At 36.0% G+C, this 18512-nt stretch overlaps 2 protein-coding genes across 2 annotated transcripts; both read right to left on the bottom strand.

Moving 5' to 3' along the window:
• Positions 1-729: 729 nt before the first annotated feature.
• Positions 730-6237, bottom strand: LOC137960350 (trihelix transcription factor ENAP1-like). Its single transcript, XM_068807949.1, has 2 exons — positions 4991-6237; positions 730-1027 (listed from the first exon to the last, which is right to left on the bottom strand). Exons 1-2 carry the CDS (start codon positions 5835-5837, stop codon positions 1014-1016), a joined length of 861 nt encoding a protein of 286 aa, XP_068664050.1. The 5' UTR covers positions 5838-6237; the 3' UTR covers positions 730-1013.
• A 7329-nt stretch (positions 6238-13566) lies between these two features.
• Positions 13567-14398, bottom strand: LOC137960340 (uncharacterized). Its single transcript, XM_068807939.1, has one exon. The coding sequence runs from the start codon at positions 14377-14379 to the stop codon at positions 13861-13863; it is 519 nt and encodes a 172-aa protein (XP_068664040.1). The 5' UTR covers positions 14380-14398; the 3' UTR covers positions 13567-13860.
• Positions 14399-18512: the final 4114 nt, after the last annotated feature.

Raw genomic sequence — 18512 nt, 5'->3', positions numbered from 1 at the left:
GAGAAGGCAGAAAAGTAAGATATTTTTCTGATATATCAACTCAAACTGTGACGCAAAACAATGGGCTTAAATTCGGATTTTTTAATGCAACAGAATTCCTGCATGACCTTTAATTCTTCCAATGCGAATGTATCTTTAAATATAGATCAGATTGACATGAAATTTTCCCCTTCTGAAACTAGACTTCAATAACTTTCATCCAAGTATAAAATCTCTTTATTAAATATAATTATCTGATATATTTCGGTCTCTGTCATCTGGCCGAACTAAGCATTGTTTCTCCTTTTTTTCCAGCATGACCATTGTCTCTTCCCAGATCAATATCTCCTTATAAAAAACTCATATCGAGAATTGGTTGAATATTTAAGAAAATAGACTTATATATATTTCTTTTGATATATAATTCTCCATATAAAGTATCTTTCTTAATAACAAAAAATACCTCGAAATTTGAAGCTTTCTTCTGCTGCTCGAACCTCTTTTCTAATCTGACCTTTGCTACTTTTATGGTTGAGGGAGAGTCTGTATTCAAATTAAGAAAGTCTCTATATGAGCTTAAATAGTCTCCTCCGGTTTGGTTTGACAAATTTAACTAAGTACTATTACGATTTGGATTCAATAGGTGCTCAGTAGATCGGTCTATCTTTATCAAGAATACCTTAAAGGGAAAAGTATTACTAGCAATTTATGTGAATGATATAATCTTAACTAGTAATGATGCATAAAGAAGTCAAAGAAAATATATGCCAAGAATTGAATTATTCTAGTCAAAGCATGGGATTATATTATCTGTTACACTATACAATTCTACATGAGATTCCTCCTTGTTTTTTCTTTTTCTTTTTCAAACCGGAAAGGAGGTACTCAAATTAGTTCCTTGCTTTGTGATAACCCGTCACCCTGCAGCCATTTTCCCAAGTATTTTCTGACGAAAAAAGTTGGACCTTCTCTTCTGATCTATACCAAAGCTGGAGAGCAGCTTTCCTGATGAGGAATGTCCTCTCCCCCTCAGTTTATAAATAATTATCTGAAAAAGAAAACAACAGGAGCAGATGCCAAATTGGTTAGACTCTAAAGCAGCTAACGCCCAATACATGACAACTAAGGAAAAGGAGCTTAAGCATCACATTCGACTTGTACCCACACTTTGTCTACATAATCTAGTCCATTCCTCTTTCTATCTTATATTTCTATCTTATTCAAATTACAGTTCCTTCCATCTATTAAGAAATATGAAAAGCATAGTAAGTATCTGAACCACAATCATTAAAAGTGCAAATAAGAAAAGACCTCATTAAAAAAATTCTAAATAATGTACTTCTTCTAAAACTAAAGCCTCATGAGAACAATTACATTTTAAACGAGCAATCCAGTATCGTACAAAGGTAACATAAAATTCATATGAATATGTCCTAAGTTAAAATTTCAAAACACAGAATTGAAAGAACAGGGATGAATATTAGATGACTCGGATTTGCCTTGGATTTTACCATGCGGCTGTAAAACAGTCTGAAACTGTTCATTTGCATGTCGTGCTTCCTTATAATAGAGCATCATTTAGCAAATGAAGAAATTTTGCAGCAGCATTTGCCTTTCTGTCGTTTCTTAAATCAGAGTCTAGAAAATTTTAAAAAGAATAGAGAAAAAGGTAAACTACTACTAACAACTAGGTCCCAGAAGATAAATCTGGGACAAAACGCATGACTCCTGTCATGGATTATTCAAAAACTTGAAGTGAATAGCTATTCAAAAAAAAAAAAAGAGAATTGAAGTAAATTAACTTTACAGAAGAACATATCCATAAACTTCCATGAAATTGTTACCATGTTCAACCAGACAGTTGGCTATCACAGAGAGAGAGAGAGAGTGGGATATAGATGTGGACTTGGTGAGATGACCACACCTTGGATTCATGTTTTCATATTGCAAGTGGGCAGTTCACTAAACCATGAAACTGCCTTCCAAGTAAGGATTGACATTATAAAACATGAATCTACCCTTCAGGTTGGCTGGACAAGGATTTTTCGTTTCTTAAAATAATGAATTTAGAAGATTGCAACTCCAATATATTTACAGTATCTCTATTTGGGCATTATAAAAATATAAGAATATAAGAACTTAAAATAGACATTAACCATAAAGTATAGGAAGAAAAAAGGATGATCAACAAAAGAAAATGAGATGGCTACTCCAATTTATTAACAGTAATGACATTATCTCTATTTGGGCATTAGAAAATGAAAAGAATATAAGAAAGCTAAAATAGACATTAACCACAGAGTATAGGAAGAAAAAAGGATACTCAACAAAAGAAAATGAAATTTAAGCCATTAGATATAACCTAAAGGCTTAAATTAAAAAAATGGGTGCAGTAGAGTGTAAAGAATATGAAATGGACATCAACTATGGATGAAAAGAAAAGGACAATTAATAGGAGATAATGAAATTAAAGTCATTAGACACCAAAATCTTATTGCTAATCATGGGAAGGTTTCTAGTGTTAGATCTTGGATTCAAATCCCATCAGAAAAAAAAGGGATGTAGGTTTGTGTGTGTAATAACATCTAACTAAAAAAAAAAAAAAAAAGAAGAAAAGATAATACCTAACGTACATGTTTAACTTATAAAGAATCTACCCTCTTGAGCCTCACCAATCTAAAATGGCTTTTAACCAAAAAAAGCAAATTTTATAAAAGAATCTGAAGTGGACATCGGCCAACCAGTAGGAAAAGAAAAGCACGTTTAATATAAGAAAATTATCTTTGAGACATTAAATCAAAATTTAAAGGCAAAAATGGAAATTGGCACACCTTACTTATATAGACGCATTTCCATGCATGTTTGGTGAATCCATTTCTAATTTCTAAGTGTAGATTTTTTAATTAAAAAATCAACATTCAAGATTGGCAAAGGGTTGTTTCTTCTTAACCTATATTTTTCTCTTTTTCCTGTGCATTCAAGATTGACAGTCTTCTGCATATCATGATCTTTAGCAAAGCAAAACAAGCGGATGTGCGCCCGCACATCTGTGGGTGTGTGAGTGTATGTGTGCGTATGCAAAAATGAGCCAGGTCCGATAACTAGGCCCAAATTCGTATATATACATACACATACACACATTCATATGAGTTCAAATGTTGTGAATTATTCAGTTAAGATCTATAACAACTTTCACAAAGGTCTAGGTGATATCAAAGACCAGTTTATCACAAGCTCCGAGCTGAATTTATATACACACACATACACACATTCATATGAGTTCAAATGTTGTGAATTATTCAGTTAAGATCTTTAACAACTTTCACAAAGGTCTAGGTGATATCAAAGACCAGTTTATCACAAGCTCAGAGCTGAATTTATATACACACACATACACACATTCATATGAGTTCAAATGTTGTGAATAATTCAGTTAAGATCTTTAACAACTTTCACAAAGGTCTAGGTGATAGCAAAGACCAGTTTATCACAAGCTCAGAGCTGAATTTACCTAAGAGAGAATAAATATTCCCTGCCACAGAAACATAAAGCTGCAGAGTCTCATATCATGCTATAAAATGAAACCCGGAAACTACAGTAAGGTTAAAGAATTACATCAAGAATATGTAGTTTGGCCCATGAGCTTGAGTACAACAAAGTGATAGAGCACAAAATTAAGAAGATTAGTGAAAGAACATCCACCAGGTCATATGTAGTTTGGCCTGTGAAAGTAGAGCACTGCAAAGGGATAGTTCCAAGGAATGACCTTAACTTGCTTAATGCAGACTAAGCAGTAGGCCAGGGAAATCACATGGGAGAATGATAAAGTGGATAAAGAAAGACATGATAGTTTATCTATGACCTTTCAAAAGAAAAAAAAAGGATAGTTTCTTCATAAATGAGAGTATGCACTTGCAGCCAGATTAAAATTTCCTGGTTCAAGGAGAAATGAACAACAAAAGTTTTCTTTTCTCACTTAGATGATTGGTAACAGAAAATATCAGTTCCATAATGGTTTAGATGAAAACTAAAAACAGGCTAGAGACCATGGATGCAGCAAGTTATGAACTTAATAAACAGACCTTTGCAACTAATTCATTAAGAAAATCCTATTGATCCAGTTAACTATGCCCAAACATTATTTGGCCACTAAATATTATACCTAGTCCCAAAAGATGCAATACGAAAATATTGATTCCATTTCTTAAACCAGATTCTTTAACTTGTACCAGAATGGTCTCCTAACTAATTTTCAGGGGAAAAACCAGAAGAGCTGCTGGTATATAAGGTAATTCCTCCTGTTAATGAAAGATGGAATATTTTAGAATTATAGACAAAGAAAGGAGCTCTAATAACCACTTCTTGGCCTACGTGTCAGCATCTGTCTAGATGCTAAACATGAGGAGAAAAAAGGAGCTCAAGGACGTTTCAAAGCAGTACCAACTACTACCCTAGAATAAGCTGAAGGCTTCCAGAGGAACTATTGGTTTGCCTTACTGTTATTGCTTTCCATTAAATGCCTCTCGGATCTAAGCAACCAAAATTTCCTACTTCGAATGTTAAAAAATAAAAAATAAAAAAGAGCTGATCGGACTGCTCCTAACTACCAATAAAACATTAAGAAGATTGTCACTATTATGCAATCCTCAAAAGCAACAGGATTGTCACCTAACTCTCCAACATCCTATGTGAAAGTGTAAATGCAGCACCCATTATAAAAAAAAGAATGAAAAAAACGAAAAGGAAAACTGGCATGCAATGCCTCGATGTACTTATCCAAGTTCCAAAGAGAGGACTAAAGTGAGGACGTCACTACATAACGTAATCACAAAATGAAAGAGTATAACAATATTCCACAAAATCCCAAACCAACAATAAAGAAAAAACATAACGATTTGCAGGCATTAAAGGACCACCCAGCATAACTGCAACTGAATTGAATTCCATATAATGAAAATAAAGGTACTTAACGAGATCCCATTGAGAAAAAATGAAAAAGATAAACCCTCACCAGTTGCTGTAGTAGTCCTCCGAGCACGCTTGATTTTCTCTATCTGCACCTGCGAATCCATAAAAAGCTGCATCCGCTCAAATTCCAACATTTTAGTGAACTCCATCCTCTGCTTCTCTAGTTCAATCATCTGAGACTGCTTTGCCTCCTCAACCCTCTCATAAATCTCTCCAAACCTCACAATTGCTTGCGCAAGTTGCCGGAATCCGTCTCCCTCATCTTCAACTTTTCCTGCGTTCCTCGGACTCTCGGAGGCTGACCTCGACGACCCTGAATCCACATCCGGGCCCACGGAGCCAATATAATTACAGTTATAGTTATTGTTATTACTGTAATTTCTCCGAAAATAGGGATCTTCCGCAGAAGGGGATGCAGAGGGGCGCTTCTCTTTGGGAGGACGAACCACCAAGGCATGAGGCAAAGCCTGAGGTGGCATCTTATGGAGAGGGAGCGGTAGCGCAACAGGAGGCAATGTCTTTTTGGAAGCGGCAGTGGAGCCGATGAGAGAATCGAGGCGAGCATAAAACGGCCATCTACTGGTAACGTTTCCGTTCGAGGACATAATTCTAGCCTTTTCAAGCTTATATTTCTTCTTAAGTGTATCGATCCGGTTTTTGCATTGAACATCAGTGCGACGAGGTTTTTTACCGAAGACATGGCGGGAGTTGACAGCATCAGCGACCTCTTGCCAGTGTTTCTGACGAAGGTTTCCGCGGTTAAGCTCGAGGTATCGCTCGCCCCAGGCCTCGACGAGAGTATGTGTCGCGTCTTCGCTCCAACAATCTTCCCGGAAGGGAAGATTAGAGGGACGAGGCAACGTCGTCGGCGCTTCGGACATTTCATTCATGTTTCGTATCCGGCGATTAGGGTTCAAGGGACGGGAAGAGAATAAAAAAAAGGCAAAAAAAATGGGGACAAGGAAAAGAAGAAGATCGGATCTAACCGAGAGCAGAGAGAGAGAGAGATGGGAGAGGAAATTGGAATGAGAGAAGCAGCGATGGGGAGATAGGGAAAGAGGGGGAGAGAGAAGGGCAGGGAGGGAGGCAGCCGGCTGGAGAGGCGCGTGAGAAGCATGTGGTGGGTAGCCGTACGGTGAGGTCGCCGGTAGCGCGCGTGCGCCGACGTTCGCGCGGGGCTTGCGTCAGCTTGTACCAGTCTTCTCGGCGGCTTCGATCCGGCCACATCGGCTCGGCTCTAGAAACGTTGCTCATTTCCATGCCGTTGGCCTTTTCGGGGCGACTCCATCTCCCGGTTAGTGATTGATTCGACAGTACGACGACTCATATGGCATAAGATGAGGCATGAAATGACCAAAATACCACCGCTTCTCGTTTTCCAAGTCCAAGCAGCATGTACAAAAAATCGGGGGGTTGTTTTGGAAATAAGAGAAAGATTGCCAGGTCGACTCCTCGATAGTTTCGCCGCCGGGTTGGGTGGGGGCGAAGCGAGAGGTGAAGAGGTAGCGGGCGAGTGAATAGAGACGGACTCCCGTTGACGGAAATTATTTCTTCGGTCGATGGGAACGGAACAGACGGGTTGTTGATAAATCGGTGCGTGAGGACAGGGACTTGTTGAACGGAAAAGAGGGTTCCGGTGAGGACGACAACGCGGAGAGCGACGAGGTAGGCCCCACTAGATAACCATGGTATCAAACCAGATTCGATAAATTAACGTTTTTGTAGACGTTATTGCAATCCACCGATCACCCCAAAGTCTTGATTCCTACCAGCGTCTTCTCCTCTCTAATCAACCTTTGTTGATGCCAAAAGTCAAGCCAACAAATCATAGAAGTGGCGGAATCAAGGATTCCAAAAGCAAGGATTCCAAAAGCTGCTCAATCTTGCCCCATGTGCTCCTAGTCCAAATCGTTGACCTCTTTGATGACTTCCTCTTGCAATAGCTCAGGTTCTAAACTCGAGAGACAAAAGGGTAGGCAGAGCTCATTCGAGTGAAGATCGATCTCAGACATCAACCATGAAGTTCAACATCACTAATCCGATGAGCGGTTGCCAAAAGAAGCTTGAAATTGACGACGAACAAAAGTTCCAGGCTTTTTTAGGAAGTACAAGCTTGCATTTTGTTTAAGAGTTGCTTTGAATAGCAGGTATGGAAGAGTCTCATATGACTCTCACAACAAGAAGTCTTACAGAGCTAGAATTATTATGGAAGAAGATCTCACATAAGAGTTTCAATTAAAAGGTGTTTTAGTTATGTTAGTCTTCTATTTATGTTCAATTGTTCAATTACACTAAAACTTATCTTTAAATATTAGACTTTGGGTGTCATTGGGACAAAGGTAGTTTAGTTGTAATTGGATTCTACATGTTTCCTCTATTATAAATAGATGCTCATATACTCAAATTATTTTAAGTTAGTAAAGTTTTTCTCTTTTCTAGAAATTCAACATGGTATCAGAGCGGGTTCTATGAGTTACTTTGATCAACCCATAGAGATAATGTGATCCTATTCTGATCTATCATCGCAAGTAGTTTAGGTTCGTATTCTATCTTTTCTCTTTCTGTCATGTCCTAGTACCCATTATTTTCTTGCCCTTCGCACCTCTATATTTAGTTTTTCATATTATAAATTATATATTTATGAAAATATCTTCGAGTCTACTTTCCAATGCAAAAATAATTTTGGAAATCAGAGTTTCTATAAAGAGATATTAATATTTGAAGCAGCAAAGACTTGAGACATTTTATGCCATCAAGAATGAAACTTTATATAAAGAATTATATGTCAAAAGAAAGATCTGTAAATCTATTTTATAACTTATCAAACCATTTCTCAATCTAAGTTTTCTAGAGGAAAATATTAATCTCGCAAGGTCAATGGTCATGCTAGCCAAAAAATAAAGAATACTCAGTTTGGTCAGATTATAAAATCCGAAATCTATTAGATTCTTTTTCCTCAAAATAATTATATTTTTGGAATAAAAATTATACTTAGACGCAAGGTATCGAAGTCTAGTTTCAGAATGAGAAAATTTCATGTCAACCTAATTTATATTTAAGGAGATATTCGCATTGGAATCAGCAAATGACATAATGAAGAGAATCAAGAGGTCATAAAAGATTCAAGAACGAATATTTTTATGTCAAATTAGATATAAAACTAAGGATCTTTGAGTTTAGTTTCTTGAGAAATAAACCGTTTGTGGAGATATTGATATTAGAAGTACCAATTCGCATTGGTTATCTTCTCCTCCTTTAATTCCCTATTAAACTCCAGTTTAAGAGGGAGTGTTGAAGAGCAGGTATGGAAGAGTCTCACATATTCTCACAACAAGAAATCTTACAGTGTTAGAATTATTATGGAATGAGGGCTCACATAACAGTTTCAGTTAAAAAGTGTTTTAGTTAAGTTTTTATTTATATTCAGTTATTCAATTATTCAATTATGTTAGGACTTATAAGTATTAGATTTTGGATGTAATTGGGACAATGATAGTTTAATTGTAATTAGATTCTACTTGTTTCCTCTATTAGAGGTTCATGTACTCAAATTACATCAAGTTAGTGAATTTTTTTCTCTTTTCCAGAAATTCAACAAGTTGAAGTTGAACTATATCTACTCTAGAAGGAGTGTTGAATTAGATCAATCCTCACATCTCTTGATCGTTGCCACATGGGATTCATTTAATGAGCTCGATGAGTTCTCCTACTTTGAGTAGGACAAGTGCAAGTTTCCTGCTCCTACTGAATTGAGATATGGAATTCCAGTAGGATTCTAGGTTTCTAATTTAACTATGCGTCTGCTGTTGCTCGTTTAAAACTAGATGTGATCCTCTGATGTTTATTGTTGTTTCTGCTATCACTGTTTTGTTCGTTCAAGTTCGGTCTTCTTGCTTGATCTCTTCAACAGGCCTCAGCATAGCAGAATTACCTTCCTCTTCTCAGTCTATAAGAAATCTCTTCCTGAGACGAAACACTGTCAAGGAATAAGAAGAAGACGGGGGAAGGAAACATGTCAAGAACTACAATGGTTGAGCTCAATTTCATTGGGATGGAGAAGCAGTAGAACGCTGCCAAGTCCTGCTAGAAGCCGCTTGGTCAGAATGTGACAGCGATTCAGAATGCTATGGAGTTATAGGATGATGAAGCTTGCCGAGACGGGAAATTCAGGGTTCCATCGGCGAGACAAGATTTCAAGCCTCCGCCACCGAAGGAAATCAACTGCTCTCAGCCCACTCTTGGCGTCTGAATCTAAATCTCAGATGTTTCTGACATGTTATAATAAGGAGTTGATGAGCAGCTGCTGCTTGAATTCCCAACAGCAGCACTCGTTAAACCTTCACTTCTACCAGATCTCCATCAATGCATGCAGCAACACCCACCCAACTATCAGCAACTTGTTATGAAAAGCTTCTCAATTCTGGATTTTTCTCTGGTAGGAAAGAAGAATTGGTCGAAGTAGCTGGGAAGACTATTTACACCTATTTACACCAGCCATGTGTAGTGGATACCTGTTTGACGTGGCTGTAGGGATTGAAGTTTGCATGAGAAGTTGTTGCTGATCCATACCTATCTGAGCAGCACGAGAAGGCCCTGAGCATGCCCCCAACATCAAACAACATCACAACCTCGGCCCAAATGTTCACCTTCTGTCCTACTATGCTGTGCCAAGTATCAAATATCACCTCACGTGTCTACTATGTGAGCTTATCAAACACATCTTCCACTTACAAATGGATCCATCTTTGAAAACCTTCTGCACTTGTCATGCTTTCCAACTGGTAGGGTTGGTGCAGTTCGTGCCTCTTTATTAGCATCAGCCTCTTTGGCATTGCCACATTGAGTTGGTGGCGGGCATGTTTTGGTTTTACTTTGTTGAGATGTTAGCAAAGAGAAAATTTTCATTGTAATTTGAGTACAATGAAGCTCTATTTATAATAGAGAAAACAAGTTAAATTCAATTATAATTAAACTACCCTTATCCCAGTTACACCCAAAGCTCAATACTAAAATATGAGTCCTGAAACAATTGGTACTCTTCTATTTATGTTCAGTTATTGACTATCTTTTAGTATTTAACTGGGACAAGGGTCGTTTAATTGTAATTAGATTCTATTTGTTTCCATTATTATAAATAGAAACTCCTTATACTCAAATTACTACAAGTCAATGAAATTTTTCTCTTTTCCAGAAATTCAACATAGTATCATAACGCGGGTTTTGTGAGTTGACTTGGTAAACCCACAGAGATAATGTGATCATTTTTTTATCTATCATCTCTATTAGTTTAAGTTCATGTTCTATCTTTTTTCTTTCTTTTCCTTCCCAATACTTGTTGTTTTCTTGGAATTCGTACCTTTGTACTGAACTTTTAATATTTCAAAATATATATTAACAAAAAGATCTTAGTCTAATTTCCCATGCAAAATTAATTTTGGAAATCAAAGTTTTTTACAAAGAGAAATCAATATTTGAAACAGCAAAGGTCAGACTTCAAGAGATGTTTGAGTAGCAGTAGAAATCTTCAAATTTCAAGGCATTTTATTCTATCAATAAGGAGGTGTTATATGGAGAATTATATACCAAAATAAATATTTTTAATTCTATTTTCTTACTTATCCAACCAACTCTCAATCTAAGTTTCTTGGACGGAGATATCAATCTCGGAAGAGTCAATGATCATGCTAGCCAAAAAATAAAATAGTACTCAGTTTGGCTAGGTTATAGAGTCCAAAATCTATCAGGTTTTTTCCCTAAAAAAAAGTTAATACTTGGATGAAATTTATTGAAGAGAAAATTTCATGTCAATCTGATATATATTTAAGAAGATATTTGCATTGGAGTCGGTAAGGGTCAAGCTACAGAATGAAGCAAATTTAAAGGTCATAAAAGATTCAAGAACGAATCTTTCTATGTCAAATTAGGTATCCGTTTAAAGATATTCGAGTCTAGTTTTTTTTTCAATAAACTATTTGTGTTTCTGAGCTATATGTTTTTAGATATCGATATAAGAAATGCCAAAGGTTAGTTTTGCTAAAAATCTCTCATTTTTTTCCTATTTTTTCTCCATGCATTGACATGAATTGAGTTTCCTTTTCTCCAAAAGTTCGATTTTTTAGACAAATTTCTCTTCTAATCAGAGAGTGTTGGTCAGACTTAATCGCTCCATGATGTGCTCATTCAAGGTATGTAGTATCTTGCTTCAATGTTATTTTCAAGGTTTGTTTTTGTTACTTGGTTGTGTATCTCCTACATAGTTAACTCTGAAAAATTGTGGTCACACCAAAAAATTTATACTTGGTCAAGTTAATTAAGTTCTACCATTGTAGTCTCCCCTAGTTTTCAAAAAAAAAAACAAAAAAAATTGTCACTTTGGAAGTATGAGTGTTGCATAGTCACTTCCTTCTAGTTAAAGTTGTTTTCCTCTATTATTTCTTCAATTTTTCATCTTGTGTTTTTATCATTTCAGAGCAATGCTTAGACCCACTACCTAAAAGTATATCAAGTCTTTTTTTTTCTTCACCCAAGTGATGATTTGTGTTTGAACTGACCTTAAAAAGTGAGTAGTCTTTTTGTTAAGGCCTAAAGTTGGGTAGTTTTTCCGCCTTAAAAACTGAGTGAAGTGCGTTTTAAACTGTGATTATTTGACTAGTGTATGGAACTTTTTCATATAACTAGAAGTGATTTTCTTCTGCCATATTGTGTTTCATCCAAGCTGGATCACTATCTTTGTTTTATCCCCAACTTGAGGGGGGAAAGTAGAATAAGAAGTACAAGAAAGAATTATTTTGTTCCACATGTCGTGGTAATTTTTTTGTGACCAAAATATTCAAGAAAAATGGAGAAAAAAAAGAAGAAGTTTTTGCATCTATGAAGAATTTTTCCAGCAAAAGAAAATTGAAGACGGATAATCCTTTTCATTGCAAGTTATAGTTGTAAACTCCAGTTTGAGAAGGAGTGTTGAAGAGCATATATGGAAGAGTCTTATATGACTCTCACAATAAGAAGTCTCATGGGAGGAAGTTTCACATAAGTCTCATAGGAGGAGGTGTTTTACGCATGTTAGTTTTCTATTTATGTTTAGTTGTTCAATTTTTTTAGAACTTGTCTTTTAGTGTATAACTTTGGGTATAACTTGGACAAGGTTAGTTTAATTATAATTGGGTTCTACTTGTTTATCCTATACAAATAGATACTCATTGTACTCAAATTACAACAAGACAATGAAATTTTTCTCGTTTCCAAAAATTCTACAACCTTTAACTAAGACTCTTTTGTAAGACCTCCTCCTATGAAAAATTATTTTAAAATGACATAATTTTAGCATATTTAAAAATTAATAAAATTAAAAATATGAATAGAACTTGTCTAGAGATATATAAAATAGACACAAAGTTTATAAAACTATTTAAATTTTATTTAATTATTTAAAATAATTTTATTTAAAAAATGCTTAATATTAAAAGATGCCTACCCCTTTTCGGTTCAAATAGTAAATATACCATTAACTAAATTAGGTTATATATTTATATTTTAATTAAATTATAATTATTATTACTATATATACATATTTTTATGTTTTCACAAATAACTATTATAAAATCAAGTTTCAATATTTCCCATAAAAAAATATTAAAAATTATTTTTTTTATGAAAAATAAATGTAACCGATAAAACTTTACCGGAAAAATATGCAGAAATAACTACTTTACAGAGGAAAATAAATCACACAAAAAAGGAGAATCTCGGGGATTAACAGAATAATAATTACCGACAAAAAACATTCCACCAAAAAAGAATTTTTTTGGGGTTCAAAAAGAAAATAATTATCTGAAAAAATCAAATTCCGTCATAAAATACACTTGTTCTTAATAAGATTTATTTTCAGCGAAAAACATTTTCAATATTTGCTAGTGAAATGCAATTCCACACAAAAAGGCAGAAAATTCGACCATTTTACCACAAAAAAAAAAAACCTTTTTTTGTAGTGTTTGACCATGATGTCACACCTTGAATCCAGTAATCTTAGAACTATTTGCTCATGTTGATCGATATTTTTTGAAAATATTTTAAAAACTCTACTTGACTTCTTTTTATAAAAAGAATCCAATTTCTTTCTTCTTGTCACGTAAGGAAGAGTTAAATAAAAAGGCCGATCAGAAAACATATGCTTATCTACAAATAAAACGAAAAGTTGCAGACAGCGAAGGAAAGTGAAAGGTGGTCTTGAATTATTGAAGCTCTCTTTTTATCAACTTCCGAACCACAGAAACGAAGAGGCTCCTCTTCTCCAAGTGATCACTTATTATTCTGGATATCCATTAAAATACTGATCAACCCTACCCTTTTTTCTTTTCTTTTTTTCATTTGTTTAACAAGCTTGTAACTGCAATGATCAAAAGGGAAAGCAGAAACCATTTCAACGAACAAGCTCCTCTCTCATCAATAACAAAGTGAAGGAGAATGAATTGTAAAATCATCTCAAACGAAGGTAGAAGGGCTTTGAATCTATATGGCCGGGCCAGGAAAAGCGATGTTCTTGATTGTATGATGACGTTGTTATTCCGTCTTTGTTGGTGTCATGTACCGAAGAAATGATGAAAGGCACATGAGTCTGGAACGATAATTTGATTTTTTATTTGGTGTTCACCTACTTTGACTGTGAGTGATGGGCACCGATAATAACAGTCGCCTTCCCCACTGAAACAATTTCTTCACCTAGAACCGCTAATTGTGCTCCAGAATGATCTGGAATTCGATCTATCTCCGGCACGACACCAAAGAGAAGATCTTATTAAGAATTACCCAGAAAATTCAAAAAAAACAAAGATACACTAGAGGCTTCCCATATATATGTACATTGGAGATGAAGATGATGATCGATCTATGAAGTAAATGAAGGTCAGAAAAGAATCAGGAAGCAATTGGATTGTAGGTGTCGTTGGAAGCCTCTGAGATGCTCTCCAACTGTGGCCTCCATACGCCTATCCTGCCTCTTCTTCGATCTCTCTGAGTCGATATCTTCTCCGACAGGATCTCCGATAAGTAGTGATCGGAAACAAGAAGCTTTGTCATCTCATTGGAGCTCCCGGTGTTAGTCTCGTCCACCCTTTTCTTCTTTCTCTTCCGGGAAGGCGACCCGCGGGCCTTTTCGGGTGGAGAAGAGACCGGCATAAGAAAATAGATCTTTCCCCGTTGGAGCTCCGCGTCGGGCGGAAGTATCACGAATCTAGGAACCACTCCTTCCGAAGCAGACAAGGATGAGTTGCGAAGAACGTGCTGAGGATGAGCCTTCATCACTTCGCCGGCGCGGATCGTCTTGCTGAATTCCTCAACTCGCCCATTGGAATGTACGATTCGGATCACATCCAGAGCTCCACATGGGAGTATGCAGGAGATGCAGCAGCGTATGGTGTTCTTCATGGCTCCCATCCTCTCCTCCCAAAAGGAGAGGCGGAGAGTCAGAGAGGAGAAGAAGAAGAAGAAGAAGATAAAAGCAACGAAGTATATATTAATTATTACAGAGAAAGAGAGAGGCTGCTATAATTACAACTTTGCTGTTGGTGGGTGAAAAGAAAATGCGTTTGGATCTTGCTTAGTATGAAATCCATAAGCTTGAATATTTGCACCTTGCAATGTACTTAGCCTTTGCCATCATCATTCGACCCCTTTCATCAATTCCTCAATAATGTGAACAAACAAGAAATGGCCAATATCTGCTACTGCTTCTCTTTGTTTTGTAGTCATTTGGTAATATGGGCAAATGAACTCTCAAAGTCAACTTAGCAATCCCAGAAGATTGATTCGTCACTTAGACGTCACATAAGTAACCTTCCTGTTTTCAAATTTTTAGTTTGAAAAGATGGTAGTGCAATCTGCTGCCACTTTCACACTCGACCTCCTCTCCTCTCTCTTCACTTCGAACCCTCTCCTACCCTCTTTCAACTCTCTCTTTTTCTTCTTCCCTCTCTCTTTTTCTTCTTCCCTTCTCACTTCCCTCTCACATTTACTGGTTCTTTAAGGGTATGTTTGGAACCCCTAGAAAAGAAATGAGAATTGATTATTATTATTGGCCATGTTTGGTTATTGGCCTTTGGCCTTCACGTTAGAAACAATATCAGTGAGTTTGTTTCTTTTCTGAATGCTTCCAGGTTGGTAAAGAAAGAAGTCTGACGCCAGCCTTGGTTGAAGACCAACACACCTCGATGGTGCTGGCAATTTTTTTCCTACAAGTTGAATGAACAAGCAAAAAAACAAATGATAGAAAGACTACAGTTTTACCTACTATTTGTAAGGTAATATTTCAGTGGAAAGAAGAAATTACAAGGAAATTTGGAAACCTTCTTCTTGATGTTTTGCTAGGCTGGGACCTAGAAGGAAGGAAAGCATAATTTCTCCTCATGTTGATCGAAACTTGGTGCACCGAGAGCAGCAGTGGTGTTTCCTGTTTTTTGGAAACCAAGTACTTCTTGGTAAAGGATTCCGACCAATCAATAGCAGTCTTTGTTTGACATCTTTGAAGTTGAGTCTTTGTTAGTGAAGGATTCCAAACGAGGAGCAGCCACCTATGTTCAACTTCCTTGGAAGTCTTGAGTCCTTGTTGGAGAAGGATTCAGACCGGGAACAACATTCTGGGTTGAAGCGAAAGTCATTGTAGGAGAAGGACTCTAGCCGAGCATCCTTCCTGATTTTTCGAGCCAAACTTTGATGGAAAAGGATGTAAGAGAATAGTTGGATTGAAACTCTGTGAAGCTCGTGGCCTTTGGTGAGTGGTTTTCTCTGGTTATCTTATTGCGATTCGAGGGCCTATCTTGCATTTTGCTTTATTGGTCGATTTGATTGCCTATCTTATTGCTTGCTTGCCGCTTCTGGTTATTCAAGGTAGTTTCAAACTCTTATACTCAACAAGGTTCTGAATTTTAAATAATTTTGTTGAAATACTTGTGTACCTTGAGTTATATTTACTCAAGATTTATAAGTTTGCGATTAGCTTCAGTATATTATAGAAGGACTCATGGCTGAAGAGAATTTCTCAAATTTAATTGGGAAAAATGATTTGCTCAAGATTACTACATACCATTGAAGGGTTTGTCAAATTACTGGAGCCGGTTTCAATCTATTAAAAGGTTCCTCATTAGTAGGGATTTATCGGATCATCTGGCTAAGCCACCTCCTCTTGTTGATGAGGAAGATATTATGTATAAAAAATGGCTTTAAAGAATATACTCTCATCATTAGTTGGTTGATTACTAGTATGGAAAAGAGTGTAATAAACAATGTTGTCCACTTTGAAAAAGCTAAAGTAGTTTGGGACACTTGTTCAACATTGTACTCTTATGTTGACAGTTTTGCAAATGATGTATAATACTAGATAGGGTTATAATTTGAACAATTATTTTGCTAGATTCGGAGTCCTTATAAAAACATGGAAGTTCACCCAATCGTATTCTATTGATATTGCAGTTCGAGAGACATAGAGGGAAACATTAGTGGCTACCATCTGTCTTGTAAAACCAAAACAATGTTAACCAAAAGTTGACTCTCTTTTTTATTTTAATTAAAACAAAACTTAATTAAGCTAACAATTGTAATTCAATCATTTTAGATGTATTTACTTCAAGAAATACATAGCACAAAGGTTTAAGCAATGAACCAACGTAAGCTTCTCAAAGACCTTAAGCTCCATGAAATGTCAAAGTGTTATCAAAGAAGCACCCTCAGAAAGAAGCAAAAAATTGAAGACTAGAGTTTAGAAAGTATTGGAAAATGTCAAAACTCAAATATGTAAGAGAGTAGCCCAATTCTTCCAAAACTTGAGGTACAATATAAATTTGGAGCTTGAGGACACATTTGCATTAAAACATGTTTTTATCAAAGCATACAGACATTTCACCCATGTTAAAATCACTTAGGATCACAAAATTTCATACTGTAAAATTTTACATAGTGAATTGGCACTGGATTGATCGATCAACATCCGACATTGATCGATCAACCAAAAGTGCACAGGCTAAAAATATAAAACGTGATCGATTAATCATCCAGAACATGTCTAAATTGTGTTATAAAGCATGATCAATCAACTCAAGTGGTCTGATCAATCAATATTGTCCAGGAAACACAAATTCATGTTGATTGAATGATCAACCTGTGTGGCTAATTGATCATACAAATCTTTGCTAATCAGGGATATAAAGCATGATCGATCATGGCAAAGTCATTGATCGATCATAATTGTTATGCATTGCCAATGAAAATTATGATTGATCGATCATACCATGTGCAATGATTGGTCAACTTAAAATGTTAGACCCAATGAGAAGATATTGATTGATCATACCATTGATCAATAAGTCATTTTCTGATAGAAATATAGTCGTTACACATGATTGATCAATCAATCACTTTACACTGATCAATCAATGTGAAGTCAACCTTTTATAAATAGGCAAAAATGTCTAGTTTGGCTTGGGAAACTTATAAGGAAACTTACAAATACCCCACCCAACCTCCCATTGAGAAGTTAATGAGCTTTATTTCGTATACCTATTGCAATTCATTAGTATTCTCTTGAAATTCCTTCCTATGTTTTATTTTGAGAAAGAGAGAGCCTTATTTTGTAAATCTCTTCCATTCCTTTCTCATTTCCAACTCCTTGCATACATATTAGTATCAAAAGTTGGAAGTTTGACACTCTCAAGGAGAAAGCTATCTCTCCATGGTTTAAAGGGTGTAAGTTTTACCTTTCTTTGTAATTTCTAGAACCTTGTTAAATCTAGTTGTAAATGTCTACTAGAGCTAAAATCTAGCTAATCTCTTGGAGAGATTGAGTTGTAATCTTGTATTTTGGTTGAAGGAGAGCCAAATCTCTTTATTGTAATTCCAAGCTAATAGAGTAATTATTAGTAGAATTTCTCAAGCACAGGTTCTTGGCAGGTGAATACCAATAGGGGGAACATCCATAACAAAATTTTAGGTGTTCAATTTGGTATGTGAATTTTGTCTCCTTATTTGTATTGAGAAGTCACTTGGGCTGACAATTGGTATCAGAGCTGGCCAAAACAGAATTTGTGCCAAAATTTACTTGATTTTGAAATTTGATTAAAATGGCATATCAAGATAAGCTGCTCCTTCATAAAGGACAGTTCGCCAATTGTCCCTCATTATTTAACGGAGTTAACTATGGGTAACGGAAAGTAAGAATGAAAATCTTCTTCAAATCCTTGGATTGGGACATTTGATATGTGACAAAGAATGACTCATTCATGGCTCAAAAACTTGAGAATGACATTCTTGTCACAAAGAGGTTCAATGAGTTGACTAGGACAGACAAAGAGTAACTCAGAACAAACTCCAAGGTCATCAACTTATTGTTGTGTGCCTTAGGACCAAATAATTTTAATCGGGTCTCCATATTTAAGACTGCCACGGAAATATGGGATAAACTAGAAGTCACACATGAAGGGACCACTAGAGTCAAGGACTCTAGGATTAGTTGTTGGTTGCCCAATACGATGAATTCAAGATGAAATCGGATGAATCAATAGCTGAGATGAACTCTAGGT

The sequence above is a fragment of the Aristolochia californica genome, unplaced genomic scaffold (genome assembly GCF_029961685.1).
Source record: "Aristolochia californica isolate CCGP_79_NKW_82.1479 unplaced genomic scaffold, dmAriCali1.0.hap1 SCAF_1, whole genome shotgun sequence".
Taxonomy (NCBI): Eukaryota; Viridiplantae; Streptophyta; class Magnoliopsida; order Piperales; family Aristolochiaceae; genus Aristolochia; species Aristolochia californica.
This window is presented reverse-complemented; position numbering and strand designations above follow the sequence as displayed.

Bases quoted from the DNA above. Each gene is read 5' to 3' on its own strand.
- LOC137960340 (XM_068807939.1), bottom strand. From the start codon at position 14,379: ATGGGAGCCATGAAGAACACCATACGCTGCTGCATCTCCTGCATACTC.
- LOC137960350 (XM_068807949.1), bottom strand. From the start codon at position 5,837: ATGAATGAAATGTCCGAAGCGCCGACGACGTTGCCTCGTCCCTCTAAT.